Below are 22,601 nucleotides of genomic sequence, written 5' to 3' on the forward strand. Positions count from 1 at the left end.
ACACTCTACATGTATAGTGATAATTTCCATAAGCAAAAGATTAGTTTTGCTACATCAAGGTGCATAATTAATTAAAAAAAGTGAGTTTTTTTGCGGTTGGTTTGGTATTAAAGAAATAAGAGGGTTGACCGATCCCACGTTTTAATTCTTCTATTGTTTTATTATTCTTAACTTTAGCTGCAGGTATAAAATAATAAAAAGTCCCTTTCATCCACTATTTTTATTAGCGAATGGACATTTTTCCTTGATATTAAACCATTGATTTCGTCATTCTCTTGTTGTTACCAAACTTATTCATAAACAAGACTGAGGCGGTCGTTATTGGACAGCTCTTTCCAAAGAACGTCCATTTTTTTCTGACCAAACTGAATGTGTGAACCTAATTAAAAATTACAGACGAAATAATGTGGAAAAAACCTTACAGTTTCAGCACATAAACAATTAATTACTAGGCAGATGCATCTATAATCCATGTTTGATTCGCGTGGGTATATATGCACACACACATCAGAATGTTAAGGAAAACACACCAGAAAACACTAAAGTACATAAGTTTGTAAAGAAATTAAGCAAGCACAATGACAGAAGCAAAGGTTCTCCGTATGAATGCAGCAGATCATGAAATTAGCTATGCTAATAATTCAGTTCTTCAAATCTGTTTTTGAACATTATTACATGATTTCTGCTTTATTGATATTCTTTTTTCCAACAAATATCATACTGACCAGTCTTTGTGCTTTCAGAAAGCAGTGATATCAAAGATAACACCAATCATTGAAGAATCGGTCAGAGATATGTTCAAGGAAATGGCTTCTGCTTGTATAAGGGTGGCAGACTTGGGATGCTCTTCAGGACCTAACACCTTCCACACTATATCTCAAGTTATAGACACTATCCAAGGGATATGTAAGCGAGAAGCGTTGCAGTTTCCAGAGTTTGAAGTGCTTCTAAATGACCTCCCGGACAATGACTTCAACTCTGTGTTCAAGTTGGTTCCTGATTTCATTGAGAAGCTGAAGAAAGAGAAAGGAGATACGGTACAAGAAAGGTGTTTTATAGGAGGAGTTGCGGGTTCTTTCTATGACAGACTCTTTTCAACTAGAAGCCTTCACTTTGTCAATTCTTCCTATGCTCTTCATTGGCTCACAAAGGTTGGTCACTTGACCAAAACCATTCTCTTTGATCTAATCAAGAATCTATTTTAATCTCATTTAACTTTGATTTTATCATCAGCTCCCATTTGGGCTAGAGAACAATAAGGGAAACGTATACATGGCAAGATCAAGTCCTCCCAATGTCTTCCAAGCTTATGCGGACCAATTTCAGAAAGACTTCACAAATTTTCTAAGCTTACGCTCCAAAGAAATCATACCCCAAGGCCGTATGGTGCTAACCTTTATGGCTAGGAAAAATGCCGACCCTTCCGACGAAGACTATGGTTGGGAGCTTGTTGCTAAATCACTTGTTGATTTGGTTGCACAGGTGCCATATAATCCATTTACTCTATTTCTACAATTATTCAATTGCAATAAATTAACTTAATTAAGAATTGCAGGGACTTGTAGAAGAGACAGATGTGGATTCATTCAACCTTCCTTTTTATACACCTTGCAAAGAAGAAGTGGCTGAGATTGTCTCCAAGGAAGGATCATTTGAAATTACTGATCTGCAAGTTTTTGAAGTGGACGCGGATCCTGTAAATACAAATGAGATACTCTGTAACAAAGACTTTGGTTTCAACATTTATACGCAAATGGGGAAAAATATTGCGAATACCATCAGAGCCGTTATAGAGCCAATGATCTGCAGTCATTTTGGAGATGCTATAATTGACAAGTTATTCACAAGGCTTGCTGCCAATGTGGAGGACGTTTTAATTGATTCCATGCTCAATAGGAGGGTTAACATTGTAGTTTCCTTGAAAAAAAAGTAGTTAATAAAGGAATTGATGGCTCAGAAGGCAACGAATAATGAAAGGTTTCTCAATTAAAATTTTTAAATATATTTTGAGTTTGAACATGTGTGTCTGATGTTGTATTCCCTCTCTCTCTATATATATAAATAAAGGTTGGTTTTGTAGCAAAATGATTACTGAATAAATGAGAGCAAGTGAACTAAAAATTCTTGCATCATATTTGCAAGTATTCATTTGTTGTATATAATGTTTTTACTATCTGCAACTTAAAACTGGAAATATTGATAAATAATAAATAAAGATATTCTGGACATAATATAAATACAATCCGTCAAGAGATTAATTCACCATAAATCCAACAATACAAGAGATTAAGTCCTCATCACATGAAGAACTATGCTCTCTTTCAATGCCTCCCTTTGACACAAGTTTGCTTAAATAGACTTCGTAAAATCGTCTGTGTTGGTTCAAACTCTGTATGGCTTTTTTCTTCACATGCGTTTGGGTTAGTGCCCACTGGGCCAACTATGTCTAAGTGTGTTTATGCATATTTTAACTTGTATGACACATAAATGCACGTTGAAATTTCAAACTGGGCCCATTGGATGAGTTTTGCACGTCTCAAGTGTTTTCCTGCTATACTTTGAATTAGTTTATTTCATTGTGTTTTGATGAGTTTTGAATTCGTATTGATTTGAAATTTGTATACTTTAGACTATAAAAGGAGGCAACCCCTTCTCTTGTACACACTATTTTAATCATTTTCTTTCTTGAATATATATACGTTTGGAGTATTTTTTTTTGGATAAATCAGATTTTATATCCAAAGAGCAAAGATTGCTTCAAAATTACAATCAGAGTTCCAAAACAATTACAAAATACTTACAAAAGAATCAATGTTCTTCAATACCCCATTGATTACATAAAGTAATATTAACAAGATCAATTCTATTGATATTTTTACCCCTTAGAATCAGACTGACAGTGTTTTTAATGGCTTGGATAATATCTTCAGCAGACCGAGCTCTTTGTTGGAACACCCTTTTGTTCCTCTCTTCCCAAATCAAGTAAACGGTGACGTTGAATGCTATCTTCATGATCATTGTGAGCAACGACTTACCTTTCCAAGTGGAGCTTGCCCAAACCGTGAAAACATCCCAAGAACAATCAGGGAAAATTAAACCAGAGAATGAGAACACTGCTTTCCAGATAAAGACAGCAGTAGGGCATTTAAGGAAAAGATGCTCCCTAGTTTCCGGAGCAGAGTTGCAGAAAATACAGTGGCTTTCATTGATGAGCCCTATTTGTTGAAGACGGACCTTCGTTGGGAGCTTATCAAGGAAAGCCATCCATGTTATCAGGTTGTGTTTAGGAAAGTGCAGGGGGAACCAAAGAAGTTTCTGCCAGTAAACCTTTGCCTTCTTCTCCCGAAGAGAATCCTAGATTTTACCAGCTTTGTTTGCAGCAGGGGTAAGAATTTGTTGAGCCTCAGGTCTGAGATTAAGGAGTTTTTTGAGGCTGCAACTTGCTGTGGAATTGATGTCGACAGACCAGAAGTCCTTATCCTTGAAGACGTAGTGATATAGCCAGGCAACCCAAAGGGAACATTCCCCAGCTAGAATGAGTTTAATAAGAGAGATCATGCAAGCTTTGTTCCATGATTTCATATCCTTAATCCCGAGCCCTCCTTCGGATTTCAAGAAGCATATATTTTCCAGCTTACTCTTGCTCCAGAAGCAGCAGTGTCAAACCCTTTCCAAAAAAATCGAGAGCAAAGTTGCTCTATACGCTTTAAGATCGAATTTGGCAGAAATATTTGTCTACACCAGAAATTAGAAATACTAGACAACACAGTCTTAATTAGCTCGAGTCTTCCAGCATAGCTAAGGTTCTTTGTGGATCAGTGGTGCAGTCTTGATTTAATGTTATCAATTAGGACCACACAATCCTTTTCAGAGATTTTCTTTGTGAGGAGTGGAATTCCTAAGTATCTCACTGGCAAAGTTCCTAGTTTGAAACCTCTTCTCTTATACACACACAATTTTAATCATTTTTTCTTGAATACATATACTTTTAGATTTTTTTTGCAAGTGATGATCCTTGTGCCTTCGAAGTTGTTCTTTAACATATTCTCTCTTCCCAGTTTTCATAATGAATTCTATCTTCACACATCGAATTGCTAAGAATCTATTCTTGGAGGGTCTTAGTGCCTTTGGCTGAGTTTATTTGAACAATCATATTCAAGAGGATTTCTAGGACAAAACCAACATCGCACCATCTTCATCTTCAAACTATCTCCATCACATCATGTAACCCCTAAACCTGATCTAGACGTTACGACCAAATCTAAAAGGTTACATTGATCACCGAAGTGATAAAATTTTGATAGATATGAAATCAGATTTTCAAATAATTTATAAAGTTATTATCACTTGAACAGAAAATAATTTTTTTTCTTCAAAAAAGTAATTTAAATTCGAGACTATGGTCCTCGAGATGTCAATATGGTCCTAACATCTTGAAATATCTAAAAGGGAGAAATAAAGGGACTGAGATATAAATCTCAATGCAGTCAAAATATGCGAATAAATAAAGTATTCAAAAAAAATCAATAAGCATAATCACAGTCCGAGTCATAATATTTATAGTACGAGTAAATATGCAGATATAAATGCACTCATACACCGTACACCGTCCGTAGAGTAGGTTCGAATCCGAAGTGAAAATCACCCCGTCGGGTGAACACACTAAACTTCCCTATCAATCCCAACCCAAAATGATATGATAACATAACATATATCCAATTTTCGATCTAATCCGAATGTAAAAAGAATTACATAATCACATAATCCAAATATATAACATAAAGTCGAAATTCAATAGACCAACGTGCGTCACATAACATATAACCAATTTGCATCTAATACACACAATTTTCACAAAACAGTCTTGCTTCCAATTCAATTTCCAATCAATCAATCAACAAGGAAAAAAAAAGATATTCATTTATATCACCACTATATCGACAATAATTTAATTATTCCAAATTCAACGGAAAAATTATCAAACATAATTGAAACAATTATAGCACGGCAACTAAATTACGCTTTGGACTAAATGGTTTATTAAGCAAGTGATTACTGACGACCAACTACTGCAAAACTGAATTGACACGAATCAAACTCATGATCACTAAGCAACATTCAATCGACTTCCTTACCGCCGAGGATTAACAATTTGAATGGATTAAAGGCTTGAAGACGCGGCAAGGGAAAGCTACAGGAATTCAAACAAACGGCGTTATAGAATTTAAAAATCTTATATAATTCAAGGAATTAAAGACGTTAAAAATCTTATATAATACTTTATAAAGTAATATCCACAAATTAAAATAAAATAGAATTTTAAAATGAATTCAATTCCAAAATAGATAATTCAAGGAATTTAGAAATCAAAATGTCTTTAAAATACCAAATTTAAAATTAAAGACGTTAAAAATTCTGAGACTAAAATATTAAGCTCGATTTTAGAGTTGTTTTCCAATTCTAGTAAATTCCAGATTTTCCATTTTATTCACTTTGCTCTTTCTTCTATTTTGATTATATATTCTTTTCTGCATCCGGAAATCTATTATTGAATAACGCATGACCACTTGTATTTTGTTGTATGTGTCGGTATAGAAAACAAAATATGAAGAAATAAAATGGACATTTTATTTATTTACTTCAATTTCAATATTGTTGAGTATAGGTAGTTATTATTAGATGCGACAGTTGAATCGTTCGGATTGTGTATGGGTTTTTTTTTTTTTTTTTTTTGTAAAATTGATACTTTGTATTCAAGATCACAAAGTACACCACCCAAGAACCTCGTTAAAAAACCCTCCTAGGCCTAATTGAGGGAAAAAGAGTGAACATCGGGATGGAAAGAATATACAGTCTTGAACCTTAAATCATCATAGCAGAGGTACAAAAAGACGAAGCTAAAACAGACCATAGTATCTACACAAATAAAGGTACATACTGCCCCCTACAAGAAAACTAAATTGAAATAGACACAACCAACCAATGCACATTTCCTGCTAAAGCGTCCGAGCAGCATAATCTGGAAACAGAACCATTGCTTCAAGATACCAGGCACTAGGAGGGTGAACGTCGAACGGAACAATTGTAAACAAATAACACAACCTGCAGAAAAATCTAACGCCGTGAAGAAGATATGCATCGACCAGGGAAACTCAGCAAAATTGCAACAGAAACACGAACAATAATTGAGCTATCGCAAAATATATAAACCCGGACAGACTGATAACCGAACCAAAACTGTATGAGGAACCGCCAACTCAGCATATAGGAAATGCTTCCTGGGCAAGGAGCAGAGACAAAGGCTGCACTGCTAGCAACCACCAGCAACAAACAGGAAATAACAAATCCCAACAACCGAGCAGACGACCATAAACATAAACAAAGAAGCACAACAAAAATCAGCAGCATCCAATCACTAAGGATTCGAGGCAGCGAACAAAGTCTTGCACACTCTGAATCAACGATGGCCAATTGGAATAAGCCCAAACACCTATTTGAATCATAGCTAAATTGAATATCTGATCAGCCGAAAAGGGGTTACCTTGAAACCTTATTTTATTCCTACAAAGCCAAATTTTCCAAATCAAACCGAAGAACCCGAGATTCCAAAGATCCCGAAGTTTCTTTTTGATATTTTGTGAAACCCAAATTTGCAGCAAATCCTTGACATTGCTAGGAAACACAATATTAATTTGCCACACCGAGCACCATCTTTGCCAAACCTTCCAGACGCATTCACAGTGACACAAGGTGATCAGAGTTGAGCACTCCTCGCTTTACCAGCTCTGTAGAAACCGGCAATCTTTGATGCACTGCTTTCCAAACAAAACCAGAAACTTTTGGAGGAACAAATTTACACCAAACCGCTTTCCAAATAGAATCTTCCATTTTACTAGCAGTAGCCACCTTAGAACAGAAAGATTTAGAAGTGTACCTGCCATTTTCTGCCCCTAACCAATGCAATCTGTCTTGAACGGGAGCTAAACTAACAGCTCTCGACAGGACCAAAAGAAACTCAGACCATAGCTCTTTTTCCCATTCGAAAAGCTCTCTCCTTAACTCAATATTCCATTCCTAGACCCCGTTCTCCCAATTCCCAAACTCAACAATCTTACCAGATTTTTTTAAAGCCAAACTGAAAATTCTGGGGAATGATGATTTAAGAGAAAACATGTCAATCCAGTGATCTGTCCAGAATTCAATTTTAGCACCATCTCCCATAACGCAAATAAAATCCGCAAACATGTTTCCTTCATTAGAAACGACAGGGTTGACAATATTACGCCACACCCAAGAAGATTTGTGCTTACATACCACATCTGGAACAATAGAATCTGGCCCGTACTTATATTTAGCAACAATTACTTTTTTCCAGAGACTATCATTCTCCTCACCAAATCTCCAAATCCACTTATTAAGCAATGCACGATTCCTAATTTTAACATCATCAAAACCCAAGCCCCCATGAGATTTGGGTCCACATATATTTTCCCACTTTAACCAGTGAATACCCCTTTCCGAATTACCCTTCCAAACAAAAGAAGCTATGACTTTATTAATGGCATCAGCTATGGACTTAGGAATAGGGAATAAGGACATATAATAGACAAGTAAATTCGATAATACTGATCTAATGAGAGTAATCTTGCCCTCAAAGGATAAAAATTTACCTTTCCAGCCCTGTAATCGAGAGTATATCTTGTCCAACACAGGTTGCCACAAGGCCGAAGAGTTCTTTTTGTGACCTAACGGAAGACCCAAATAAGTCGTAGGAAACGAAGCCCAACCGCAATTAATAGTATCAGCCCATCTAATAATTCTGCTTTCTTCAACGTTAATACCAAAAATCTTAGACTTCTTCATATTTAATTTCAACCCCGCAACCAACTCAAATATTTTAAGAACACGATTGAAATTCTTTAAACTATTTTCATTTGCTGCTGAAAATAATAGAAGATCATCGGCAAATTGAATATGCGAAATTTCTACATTTCCAGACCCAACTCCAACACCACCGCACAACCCAGTAGCGATTGCTTTGTTTAACATGACACTAAGGGCCTCTCCCACAACGTTAAATAGCAGCGGCGATAATGGGCAACCCTGCCTAAGACCCCTTTTATTACAAAATTAGTCGACGGGCAGCCGTTGACTAAAACGGCAATGGACGGAGACGAGATACAAAAATGGACCCATTCCTCCATCTTTTTTCGAAACCCATTTTCATTAGAATCAGGTTCAGAAAATTCCAATCTACTGTGTCATACGCTTTACTAAAGTCTGCTTTAAAAAGCACTGCCTCTTTCTTGCTTTTAGAGAAGTCGTCAATAACTTCGTTCGCAATCAAGATACAATCCGTAATCTGTTTACCGGAAGTAAAAGCGAATGGATTCTCCCCCACCACTTCATTAAGACAACTAGCCATTCTTTTTGCCATAACTCGAGCCACTATTTTGTACAAACTCCCCACCAAGGAAATTGGCATGTAGTCCTCCGGGAAAATCGGCTCATTTTTTTTCGGGATGAGCGCGATATAAGAGTTATTAAAAGAAAGATCCTCAACTCTGTCCCAATAAAAATCAGTCATGAACAACATGACATCAACCTTTATAACCCTCTAGAATTTTTTGAAAAAATCCAAGCTACAACCATCCGGACTCGGCGCTCTCGACCCATCAGAAGAATTAATAACAAGGTGTATGGGTTTTATTATTTCAGATTTAAACTGTATTCAGTTTTATAAATTTTTAATTATAAATTTTATTATCAGATTTTTAACTATAAATATAATATTTTCATTGAATTTTTATAATGTAATAATTATATTTGAATGAATATTGATTTAACTAGTTTTATACATGAGATAATATTTTCGCTTTAAATCATAAGTAAAAATAAACTATTTTTATATTAAATTTAAGTAATAATATTTTTCATGTATGGAAAAAAATAAAATGATTTAAAAAATTATGTAATTGTTTTGAACTCTAGTTTTCTCTTTTTTTGTGCCGCTGTTATTTTTTTTTTCCCCCTTCATTTTTATAACTGGGTCTATATTAGTCTTAAATTTGATTCACTTCAATTTATTTGGAGTTGGAAATCAATTTAAACCATCGTCTATATCAAACCTCAAGTCAGATAATTGCAATCAAGTTCAAATAAAATTTACCAGATATAATTACTACCTATACTTAACATGCGCAAGCTAGGGTTTCAAGTTGTAAATACTCCTAAATAATATAGGGTAAAAACCACGGGCAACGGTAGAAGAATTTCACTATGAGAAATTAGGAATTACAACCTCTCTTGATCGACCAAGGAGAAAACAATGACAATTCTCTCTTGATAAAAAGAAGAAAACAACTCTCAAGAAACTCTCTAAATTCTCTCTAGTATTGGGAGAAAGCTAGAATGATATGAGATGATTTTGAAACTAAATGTATTAGGGTATTTATAGTTGAAACTTGAGGATAAATCTTATAAATACCCTAAATTTGGTAATTTTCCCTTACTAAATTTTTAAGAAAATCAGGTGAATCCTGAATTTGACCATGCACCTGCACCGAAAAAAAAAGTGACTTTTAACAAATAATAAGAAAAAGTAGCTTGTTAGTCTTTATCGGATAGCTATGTTCAAAGAAATACGTATAGAAGACCCTTAGACTTTGAATATATTTTCACAGCAGAGTACAAAGGAAACGCCACATTATATCGATTTTGTAAAGAAGTTGATTAAGCAAAAATGGCAGAAGCAAAGGTTCTCCGCATGAACGAAGCGGATCATGAAATTAGCTATGCCAATAATTCTGTTATTCAAGTATGTTTTTCAATATTATTCATTAATTTCTCCATTTTATACCTACTTTTCTTCAACAAATATAGGTTAAAACACTTGTTTGTGCTTTTAGAACGCAGTGATATTAAAGGTAATGCCAATCATTGAAGAATCTGTCTCAGATATGTTCAGCAAAACTGTTCCAACTTGCATGAAGGTGGCAGACTTGGGTTGCTCTTCAGGTCCTAACACCTTCATGACTATATCTAAAGTTATCGACGCCATCCATGGGATATGTAAGCGACAACAGTTGAAATTACCCGAATTTGAGGTGATTCTAAATGATCTTCCAGAGAATGACTTCAACCCTGTGTTCAAGTCATTTCCTGGTTTCATTGAGAGGCTGAAGAAAGAGAAAGGAGATATGGTGAAGGAAAGGTGTTATATAGGGGTTGTTGCAGGTTCTTTCTATCACAGGCTATTCCCAACCAGAAGCCTCCACTTCGTGCATTCTTCTTATGCCTTGCATTGGCTGTCAATGGTCGGTCATTTTACGAAAATCATACAATTAATTATCTTCGATACCTGTTTTGATGGTATGATCATGCTTGTGGTTAGGTCCCAGTTGGAGTGGAGAACAACAAGGGCAACATATGCATGGGAAAATCAAGCCCTCCCAATGTTGTCAAAGCTTATGCACAGCAATTTCGGAAAGACTTGACAAATTTTTTAAGCATGCGCTCTAAAGAAATAATACCCCAAGGTCGTATGGTGCTAACCTTTACAGCTAGGAAAAACCCAAATCCCTCCAACGAAGATTATGGTTTGGAGCTTGTTGCTATATCCCTTCTTGACTTGGTTGCACAGGTTTGTTTTGATCCGAAAGAATGTTGGCTACAGTTATTCTATTGTAATAAACTAACTTCGTGAAGAACTGTAGGGAGTTGTTAAAGAGGCTGATGTGGATTCATTCAACCTTCCTTTATATGCACCTTGCAAAGAAGAAGTGGCTGAGATTGTTGAGAGAGAAGGATCGTTTGAAATTGAGGAGCTACGAGTTTTCAAAGTGGACGTCAATTGCTTAAACAGAGATGAGCAGCTCCGTAACACAGACTTGGGTTTCAACATTAATATGCAAATGGGGAAAAACTATGCAAATGCTATGAGAGCTGTTTTGGAGCCAATGATCTGCAGTCATTTTGGAGATGCTATAATTGACGAGTTATTCATAAGGTTTGCAGAAAATGCAGCGAATCCTCCAAAAAATTCAATGCATCAAAGTAAGGTTAACATTGTGGTTTCAATGGCAAAGAAGTAGTTAATAAGGGAGGACCTTAATTACAACTAAATGATGGTCCAATACGCAATGGATAAAGAAAGATTTCCTAATCGGGACTTTAACTTTTATGTTTAAGATTAATCGTGTGCATTATGTAATAATCCATTTTATCATATCTACTTCGTATTTATTGTGCCTGTATGTTTCAATTTAGTTTAGTGTTATAGTTCTAACTATTTATTTATGTTTTTTTATTTATGCTAGTACATATTTTAATTTTGTAACACCCTACATCCAATGCATGTCTACATTAGGTTTAAAGTGCTACGTTCAAGCTCACCCAAAATCCACAATATAAAAATTTCTGATTTAAAATTTCTCAAAAACCATCTTCAGTATTTTAAATACAAAATAACTGAGATAATTAGTATACAAAATATGAAGTTCCAACTCATTTGTGATCCACAAAATATGCAACATTAAGATACGACATAATTCATAAATGTTTGGATATGTATTCTTTATCTAACCTGAATTACACTAAGTTTAATACCTACATCGAAAGAAAGGGAAAATTATCCATAAATAATTTTAGATATTAATTTAGAATCAACTCATAAAATTTTTTTAATTTGTTAATTCTAACCTTCTATATTCGATGTTTGAATTCTAAATTAACCTCAAATTTAAAAAAGAGGGAAAATTATGAACTAAAACAAGATAATTCAAATCAGAAGTTAAATGCAGAAAATAGCTTACCTGGTCAAATTCATTAAAATATAATTTTCTTCGTTCCTAATTAGCATAATGCTTACCAACCTAATATCTGCATATCCGCTGTTGTAGATGCAGGAATAAATAATAATACTATTATTGACTTTTCTTATCAATTTTTTTTTTATTTTGATTCATTATTATTTAGAAAGAAATTACATAAATTTTATTTAAATTTTATTATTAATAAAAATATGAAAAATATATTTTAAAAATCTTCAAAATTTTAAATATATATTTTATAAGATTTAATTGTTTAAAATAATCATGATCAAAGTTTTAAATTTTTAATTTAAAAAATTCGATAAAGAACAAATTTTATAAAAGAAAGCATGTTGGTCGATATCTATTGGAATAGACAGTTGTGCGTGCTTAATAAGCTGTTAAAGTGTTAGAGGTGAGCAGTTAAGGTTAGCTACACGGTTAGACTGGCTTTGTAAATTTTTTATAAAAGCACTGTACTTGTATTCAGAAAAAGTTAAGAAATATAATCATTACTTTCTCATTCCTCTTTTGTATTTTCTCTAATATTCCAAGAATATCGTATAGCTATGTTCAAAGAAATACGTATAGAAGATCAGTTGTCTATGGATATATATATTTACAGCAGAGAATAAAGGAAACGCCACATTATATCGATTTTGTAGAGAAGCAAAATGGCAGAAGCAAAGGTTCTCCGCATGAACGAAGCGGATCATGAAATTTGCTATGCCAATAATTCTGTTATTCAAGTATGTTTTTCAATATTATTCATTAATTTCTCCATTTTATACCTACTTTTCTTCAACAAATATAAGCTAAAACACTTGTTTGTGCTTTTAGAACGCAGTGATATTAAAGGTAATGCCAATCATTGAAGAATCCGTCTCAGATATGTTCAGCAAAACTGTTCCAACTTGCATGAAGGTGGCAGACTTGGGTTGCTCTTCAGGTCCTAACACCTTCATGACTATATCTAAACACTACAACAAATTTATTTATTTGTGACATCTAAAATATTGTCACTGAAACTTACATTTACGTCACAATTTATATTTTGTGACCTAAAAATTGACGTCATAGGAACGTCACGCTAAGTGTGTCACTAAATATCAAATGTGACGATATATATATATTTGTCACATATTATTAAACATATAGTGACGTTAACACATAATGTCACATTATAATTTGTATTCAATGACAATTAACTATTGTCGGAACCGTCTTTCGGTTGGGCTCCGGAATCGGGCTTCGACTTGGATTAAATGAATTGGAGTCGCCACCGACCACTTTAAAACAAATTTAGGTGGGTCGGACACCATCTTACATGATCTGCATTTTACCAGAAACGTGTCGGGCTCGGAAGTCGGTTACGGTCAAGGAAGGATTAGCACCCTTGAACCGTCCTTTCCGTACCAATTAATTTGTCGGTTGTCTTAGTAGCGAAAATTAAGAATTTAAATTGAAATTTAAAAATTCGATTCGAATAATTACCTTTGATTGATCGAAATTACCACTGAAAATGCCAAAAAAAATGTTAGATGATAAAATAAAAATAAATACGAGAAAAAAATTCTAATATAAAATAGGTAACAGAGATAATTAAAAGTTAGTGAAAAAAGATAATAAACAAAAATAATGAAATAATGAATAAAAAATTAAAAAAAAAAAGAAAATAAAATGAATAAAATAAAAAAGTAAAAGGGTTAGTTTTTTTTAAAAAAATAAAAAAAAATAAAAAAAATATTTAAACTAAATCCGTGAAAGAAAAAAAATAATAAATAAAACAGAAATGACTAAATTAAAATAAAAGTAAAATAGAGAGTCCAAAATAAAAACAAATGCAACTGATGACCAAATTAAATGAAATTTAAACATAACTCCATAGCTAAAAATGTGGAACTCTCTAATGACCCATGTCCTAGTTAACCCGAAAAGTCTATGGAAATAAAAAACCTTTGATATCACGCGTGAATTCATTTCTTTCAGCTGTGCCTCTCCTCCTTTTGCTTTTCTCACTGCGACGCAAAGAGAGAAGGAAGCCATCGTCGCCGTGGAACGCCGAACGTACCTCTCTCGGCCACACCAAGGTAAGGTCGTAATATTTTCCTTAGTTTTATTCTATTATTTCGAAACTAAACATGCATGTAATATATATATATATATATAATACCTCTTGGGAAATGTTGCTTGAATCTGATTTCTTTGGAATTGATTTCGAATATGAGTACAAGTTTTTTCTAATTCCCCTCTTTTCGAATGCTTCCCCAATCTCTTCGTTTTCTCTCGGATTTCTTCCTTTTTCCGTGTATCTTCTGCTCGTATTTTTTGTGTAGTCTGTGTGGATCTCGTGTAAAGCTCGTAGTATTCACTGTCTTTTGCTCGAGTATTTCGTATGTATGGGTGTAAAAAAAAAAGCTTGTATTTCGTATTTGTTTCCCCTCCGTATTTTGCTGATGTTTCGTATATTTCCCAAAACTTCCCCCCTCTCTGTTGATTACATGTATTTATACTAGAAAAAAAAATGACAACTTTGAGTCCTAATCAAACTCTATTGTTCTTGTTTGTTTCCGGATATCTCGGGACCGAGAGTCGTGCAGTCGTGGGAGGCGCGAGGATGATGTTTGACCGAGCAGCTGGGATGCGTGAGGCGTAAGGGCTTCTCGAACAAAGTCGTGCGGCGCTAGGGTGAAGCTCTTGGCTAGGGTTTGAGACAACCCTAAATATCTCCATTATAGACCGTTGGATCTCGTCTAGATCCAACGGCCACTGTTGCTGGCGGCTGGAGGTAAGAGTAGGGTTAGGGTTTCTGGAAACCACGGGTTTGGGCTACACGTGATGTTGGGCAGCTTAGTTGTTTGTACTTGGGCCAACCACTGTTTGGGTTTTGACTTGTTGGCACTAGGCTTTTGGACCTGTAAAACCAATGGGAACAATAATGTAATAGATATATTTATATAATATGACCTAAGGTGTAAATACATTATATAATGTAACAACATTAAAGGACATATATTATATAATGCAACAACATTAAAGGACAAAATTTGGTGTCTTCAACTATGTTATGAAATAATATAAAATTATGTCATTAATTATTATTATTGTCACTGGTAATATAACAATTTTATTGTATTAATGATGAAAAACATATCGTCACAATTTCTTTATTAAAAATAAAATCCATAAATTACGAGACTAAACTTCTGGAATTTACAATAAAGGATAAAACATTTTGGAAATTATAATAAAGGAAAAACATTTTATAATTTTCAGTTACATACAAAACTATTTATAAATTACAATAAAATACAAAACTTTTTGTAAATTACAATAATTTACAATTTTTTTTATAAATTATAATAAAGTACAAAACTATTATAAATTATAATAAAGTACATAACTATTTATAAATTACAATAAAGTACATAATTATTTATAAATTATGATAAATGTTTGTCCCGATCCAAGCTACTACTGCCACTGCTCCTATGCCTATTGCCCAAGCTTTAGACCATCTCCAATTTAAACACTGAAAAACAAAGAAACAACTGGGTTAGCAAATTGGAAAACCAGAAAAGAAATTATGCACGATGATAATGCAGAGAACAAATCGAGTCATTAGAAATTATGATTTAAAGTATTAATTAATTAACTTCCACTATTAATAGAATACCTATATGATAAACGAACTAACGAAGATCAAGGGTGATGTTCTTCCTTAGTGAATTGAAATTTGTAAAGTTTTAATTAAACCCTACCTATTTTTTAATTTCTCTTGCCAATATATATAAGATATAATTATTTTATAAAATGTAAATTCAATACTCAGAAGTTGGAGATACCAAAAAATATCCAAAAACTTTAAAACAACAAGTAAATCAAACGACAAGAGTATTTGGAAAATAATGGTCAAAAGCAGTACAAAACCATATTTGTTAATGAAAAATCAGCACAAAACCACATACAATAAGTCACAACAGATTGGATCAGAAAAGTTATTGTATGATGAAGATGAAGAACATAAGGATTTCTAGTTGTGTTTATATATAAAGACAATGTTATGAGAGAAATACCTGACATATTGAATAGTGAAAAAAAGATAGACCAGCCACCATGGCTATTGTAGAAAGCACAAGCAAGCTGCAATAGTTGGAAATTCTAACGAAATACCATAAAGAATTCATCAACAAAGCTTTTTGAAATACGCTAGTAATATAAAGATAGACCCGTTAATCATGTCATAATATGCAGGCCAAACTAATAGTAGTTTCAATCATTCTCGTTTCTAGTAAAAGAAAGAAAGGAAAAAAGTGAGAGACGCCAATCATGGGAATAAGACATAAAAATTCTTTTACATGCAACAAATATCCTAGTGATGAGTCCATTGATAAGAACAAATAATTAGTTAACAAAATTTAAAATTATTGAAAAGTATATGAGGTCCTAAACTTTATCTTTACCTTTTCTCATTTGTTGTCACACACTGTTCGTAAAGTGACATCCATATATGGTTAAGATTATAATCAAAATACAGAAAAAGCTATCAAACCAATTGCTTATAGAGACAATAATGTTTCTATCAAATAACTATTTTCAGAAATCATAGATTAATTCTAAAAGAGTGAAAAACAACTATTAACATCAACATAAGAAGAAGCATGATGGTGATAATTAGTCCATGAAATTTTCTGGCCTTTACGATCCAAGAATTAGCGTCTCACACCCATCGTCCATCACTGTCCTTTGTCCCAACTCTACACTCGTCATCACTCAAATTCATCACCTCTCCAACAAAACAAACCCCCCAAAACATTGTAGTACCTTAAACCCAAATATGTAAAAAGAAAAAAAAAAGTGAAAATGGAGAAATCAAAGAAAAAAAGGCTTACCTCCGATCGTTGCCACTTTCAGGTGATCAAAGTGATGAAAGGACAATCCCAACTGTAGGGAGTCTCTATTCAATGAAAGGATTAACATATGTGAAGATGGGCTCTATCGAACAGCGGAATGCGGAGATCATAGGTAAGAACCCAAAACGTTTGCGACTAATTTGAGAAAATTGAGGAGTTTTTCATTGAAACCAAGGCTGAAATTGTGATTAAGAGGCCCAAGAGAAATGCTGGTGCATTTTTTGAGTTCAACGGCTCTGCTGACGGCGGTCAATACCATGGCTGGCGACGCAATACAGTGGGAAAGAGAGGGTTTTATGAAGAGAGGAAGTAAATAAATATATAAAAACAAAATATATAAAAAGGAAATATAAAGAGTTGCTGGACCAACATGTTTTCTTTAGTGTCGGGTAATTACATCTTTGGTTCTCCTTAGTTTGTAGCGTTTCTAATTTAGTCCTTAATTAATATATTTGATTGCTTTTTTACCATTATTCTTTTCTATTTTCATAATTTAGCCCTAATCAGTTTATTATTAATGTTATTATTATTGTAATCAAAGAAATGAAAAAATATATAAAAGAGAGGAAAGAAAAAAAGTTTTGCATCCAAATCAAAAACGAATTGTTGGTTCAATTAGCGGCGAGTATCGATTGTTTCCAGTTCAATTAAAAGTACAATCAATTAAAAGATTCGAGTTGACGTGTAATATTTTATAACTCAAATTTTATTCGAAATTATTTTAAGTGAAATTGAGTTTTTTCGAATTTCTCTTTAAATTTAGCAATAAATATTTATAATGTTATAGTACTAATTGATTTCAATTTAAGCAATATTTTATAACCATATACAATATACACATATATTTATTCATATTTTTTCGTATGTTATATACTTATATCATGCAGAGTTAAGAGACGACACGAAGTTAAAAACGAAACCATTAATTACTAAAAATTTTGAGTTATTCGAGTCTTATTTTATGATTCAAACTTTATTTTAAATTTTGTAAGTTGAATCAACCTTATGAAATTATGAGTCAATTTATAACAAATCGAATCAAATCAACTTTATTAAATTTTAATTTTAATCTGAACGTCATTGAAAAGTTTCCCACTAATTTTTTCGGAGGTAAATTTTGGCTCCAAACATATAGTGACGAAAATTAATGACCATTTTAAAGATTATCATAAAAGATATACCATCAATCACTAAATGTGACAAAAATTAAAAAACATCACCTATATAGTATATTTTGTGACGTTATATGCAGCGTCATATAGAAATTTCGTCATAAATTGATAAATTTGTTGTAGTGGAAGTTATCGACGCCATCCATGGGATATGTAAGCGGCAACAGTTGAAATTACCTGAATTTGAAGTGATTCTAAATGATTTTCCAGAGAATGACTTCAACTCTGTGTTTAAGTCATTTCCTGGTTTCATTGAGAGGCTGAAGAAAGAGAAAGGAGATATGGTGAAGGAAAGGTGTTATATAGGGGTTGTTGCAGGTTCTTTCTATCACAGGCTATTAGAAGCCTCCACTTTGTGCATTCTTCCTATGTGCTGCATTGGCTGTCAATGGTCAGTCATTTTACGAAATTCATACAATTAATTATCTTCGATACCTGTTTTGATGTTATGATCATGCTCGTGGTTAGGTCCCAGTTGGGGTGGAGAACAAGGGGAACATATGCATGGCAAGATCAAGTCCTCCCAGTGTTGTCAAAGCTTATGCACAGCAATTTCGGAAAGACTTACAAATTTTTTAAGCATGCGCTCAAAATATATAATACCCCAAGGTCGTATGGTGCTAACCTTTACAGCTAGGAAAACCCCAAATCCCTCCAACGAAGATTATGGTTTGGAGCTTGTTGCTATATCCCTTCTTGACTTGGTTGCACAGGTTTGTTTTGATCCGAAAGAATGTTGGCTACAATTATTCTATTGTAATAAACTAACTTTGTTAAGAATTGTAGGGAGTTGTGAAAGAGGCTGATGTGGATTCATTCAATCTTCCTTTATATGCACCATGCAAAGAAGAAGTGGCTGAGATTGTTGAGAGAGAAGGATCGTTTGAAATTGAGGAGCTACGAGTTTTCGTCAATTGTTTAAATAGAGATGAGGAGCAACGTAACAGAGACTTGGGTTTCAACATTAATATGCAAATGGGGAAAACTATGCGAGCTGTTTTGGAGCCTATGATATGCAGTCATTTTGTAGATGCTATAATTGACGAGTTATTCATAAAGTTTGCAGAAAATGCAGCGAATTCAATGCATCAAAACAAGGTTAACATTGGGTTTCAATGGCAAAGAAGTAGTTAACAAGGAAGGACTTGTATTTTTTATGTTAGTGTGGATTTGTTTTCAGGAATTAGCTAATTGAATGTACGTTTATCAAAAACGTTGAATTTAAATGTGTATATTATACACAAGAAAGTTTTACATTATACTTGAAGCTTATTTGCATGTGCTAATACAGTATAGTTGTAGTTGTTGTAACAAATGTTGGAATCCGAATTGTAATAAGTAAAGAACATAACCACAAAAATAGATTGTCGGACTTCTTGTTACTGTTGATGGTGTAATCGGATCCGGTGGTTTATTAAGGTTCAACTTTATGGGGTTGGTGTAATGCCCCGAAAATTCCTCAGGGACTAAACCGATAATTATCCAAAATATGATGCGGTTAATCAAGTAATTTTGGGTAATTGTTAGGGTTGGATATAAGTTTTAAATTTAGAAATTTGTGTTATGAAAGTATTCAATGAGAGATCTAGGTACTACTAAAGCTATTAGGTCAACCCACTTTTACTAAAGATACCAGGTCAAACAATAAAAAAATTAGTCAAATATGTTGAAAACTCCACCACATTCATGCACACCATTTTTTATTTTAAATCTCATATCGCTCATAACCTGCTGCCTTCCACCATCCCGTGTTGCCTTCCATAACCGAATTTTCTCAGTAAATAAAAAAGAACAGATTATTTTTATATATTAAAATACTAAAAAATTAGTCAAACATAAAATATATGATGAAAATATATAAAAATATATATTATACAAATAGATAAAATATTAATAACAAAATATATCTTCGACATTTTTATATATTTTGAGTTAAATCAGAAAAAATTATGAATTGAGAATATATATATTAAAATAATAAAAAAATTAGTCAAACATAAAATATATGATGAAAATATATAAAAATGTATATTATACAAATAGATAAAATATTAATAACAAAATTAAAAAATTAAAATATATATATATTAAAATAATAAAACAAATATATAAAACATAAAAATGTATATCAACTACTTAGTTGGCAACACTTGTGTATAATTAAGTATTAATGTTCCACGCATATTACAATAAAAAAAATTAGTCAAACATGTTGGAAACCCCACGACATTCATGCACACCATTTTTTATTTTAAATTTTGGTAGGTTTAGTAAAAGAGTTGGTATATTTAGACTAACCCACTAAATTATATAAAAGTAATTACACAAGTCTCAAATAAAAATAATATTTCTTAAATATTATGAACACTAATGCAAGTTGTTGATTAATAGCCATTGGATTAGAATTTTCATTTCAAAGACAATGAATTAATGTGTTAGGTATTAATTTAGGACATTGTGAGGTGTTAATCCTTTCACATATGTAATCAACTCTTGAACTTATTTTCTAGTTAAGCAGGCTCAATTGTTACAAATTTTCCTAAAAACATAGTTTACTAAAAAAATTAAGTGATCCGGTCACACCCTAAATAACCTCAAATCATATTTTTGATTTTAAAAAGAAAACCTCAAATTTATTGAAACGACCTTGTTGAATATTTTTAGAACATTTCGACTTAAAATGATTAATATCATAATCGTGTATCATCTAAAAAGTTCACACATCAATATTTTCGGTAACCATAAAAATAAATCAATAATTGATTTTATTATTTTTATCATTTAAAAACTTTTAACAAGAGAATCTTACTCTGATATTATTATTAAGAAAGTTTCATTAAAATAACATTTTCTTTAGTTTCTATTTATATCTGTTTGAAATTTTTATTTTAGAAAATTTTAAATTATTTGTTAGGGGCGTATAAGAAAATTGAGTGACCCACCAGCAAGAAAATGTCGAAATCGAATTTTCTCCGAATAAAGAAGTAATTAAATTGAATTAAGACATAACATGTGATGGCTAAAATTATTGTTATATCTTATATATAGTTCAGGAACAAACACTTAACGACACAATTTTAACATAGTCACTATTTTGCTCCTTTTTAGTAATGTACAAAGTCATGTTTTCTCATTTTTATTTCAATTAAATGGACCAAAATAGAATTCATTGTATAATACAAGAATTCCAATGATACTTTTACCAATAAATGGACCAAAATAGTATTTAGTAAAAATCGAAATTCCATTTGCATCCAATCAAATCCAAACTATAATGTTGAGGGTATATTACATCAGTTTCCGGACATTCCCATACGCTGGCCTTGTTCTTGCTCATTATTTTATTAACTCTCATATGTATAACTGTAACCCTCAATTGCAAATGCATTGTCCAGCCAATTATATATATTGACAGGTAATTGTGTATATATTATAAGATTATGGATCATATATGTATTAATTGTAGGGAGGGATCGAGGGGTAGAGTGATTCCCTAAAATTTTCAAATTCTATTATATTTTAGATTTTTTATGTTTATTACTTATTGATAATTTATTTTCCCTAAATTAATCATCAACAGAAGATTTTGCGTCCGTCCGTGATGATATGCATGATAATGACATTGTTATTAGTTTGCAAATAAATATTTTGAGCATATACATTTTTTAATCTAAGCACCTAAATTATTTTTTGTCAAAACAAATATTTAAAGTTATTATTTTGGTCAAAATAAATATTTAAAGTATTTTCATATCAAAATAGGTATCTAAAGTATTCAGTCTTTTTTATCTTAGTTCTAAAAAATTGACAAATGTCATTAATTAAAGAATACTTTAGGTACTTAAATGGAAAAATAGTATACTTTAAGTACCTATTTTAACAAAAAATAATTTAGGTATCTATTTTGATCAAAATGATAACTTTATGTATTTACTTTGATAAAATAAACACTCTAGAGAGATTTAAATTGCGGTTGCGGTCGTATTTTCGATTGTGGTTACGAATATAACATATGCTATTAAGGTTATTGTGAGTATTAAAACCTTGTTTTTTAAATAGTTGATTTTTTAAATGAATGAGCTGATTTTTTTTATAAAAAAATAGAATAACAGAAAAATAGCGGGAATAGTGACCCTTTATTTCCGTGATTGACCGCTACACGTTAAATTACGGTCGCAATCCACCGTTATTGATATGATTCCGTTTTATATTGTTATTTTTCGTAAAAACAGTTTTGAACGTTGCCATTACCATTATATAACAGCCATTATTATGCTACTCGACCACTAATTGAATCTTTATTTTAAGTTTTTAGATTTAAAAGATAATATACATGAGATACTTACTATATAAACCTTATTATTTACTCCCAAACAATACCATAGAAAAGAAAATGAAGCAACGACTCAGTCTGAACCAAGAAATGAAAACACTTCCAAAATGGAATGAAAGATACATGCATTATACATACATACAAATCATTAAACATGCCGGCCGGCCTCACAGCTCAGCCTTAACAAGAACTTTGTCAATCCCACCCACAATGTCCTTTTCTCCCTTCCAACCATTACCATATCATCTCCTCCCCTTTCACCTGATTGATTAAGCTACCATTACCAAACCTAAAACCCTTCACTTCTCAAAAAATGGACCGTATTAAACCATGTTATTTTTTGTTCCCATTTCTATTCACATTACCATGCTTC

The 22,601-nt window shown here is 32.5% G+C and overlaps 2 protein-coding genes and 1 pseudogene across 2 annotated transcripts; all 3 read left to right on the forward strand.

Annotated features, from left to right (window-relative positions):
* The first annotated feature begins 537 nt into the window (after nt 1-537).
* On the forward strand, nt 538-1,972 carry LOC120174589 (salicylate/benzoate carboxyl methyltransferase-like). Its single transcript, XM_039181387.1, has 4 exons — nt 538-657; nt 748-1,151; nt 1,234-1,482; nt 1,556-1,972. Exons 1-4 carry the CDS (start codon nt 579-581, stop codon nt 1,931-1,933), a joined length of 1,110 nt encoding a protein of 369 aa, XP_039037318.1. The 5' UTR covers nt 538-578; the 3' UTR covers nt 1,934-1,972.
* A 7,770-nt stretch (nt 1,973-9,742) lies between these two features.
* On the forward strand, nt 9,743-11,098 carry LOC120174588 (S-adenosyl-L-methionine:benzoic acid/salicylic acid carboxyl methyltransferase 3-like). The gene is made up of 4 exons (XM_039181386.1): nt 9,743-9,817; nt 9,909-10,316; nt 10,394-10,642; nt 10,716-11,098. Exons 1-4 carry the CDS (start codon nt 9,743-9,745, stop codon nt 11,091-11,093), a joined length of 1,110 nt encoding a protein of 369 aa, XP_039037317.1. The 3' UTR covers nt 11,094-11,098.
* Nucleotides 11,099-12,484: 1,386 nt separating this feature from the next.
* On the forward strand, nt 12,485-19,029 carry LOC120174626 (annotated as a pseudogene).
* The last annotated feature ends 3,572 nt before the right edge of the window (nt 19,030-22,601 follow it).

The sequence above is a fragment of the Hibiscus syriacus genome, unplaced genomic scaffold (assembly GCF_006381635.1).
Source record: "Hibiscus syriacus cultivar Baekdansim isolate YM2019G1 unplaced genomic scaffold, ASM638163v2 tig00112114_pilon, whole genome shotgun sequence".
In the NCBI taxonomy this organism is placed as follows: domain Eukaryota; kingdom Viridiplantae; phylum Streptophyta; class Magnoliopsida; order Malvales; family Malvaceae; genus Hibiscus; species Hibiscus syriacus.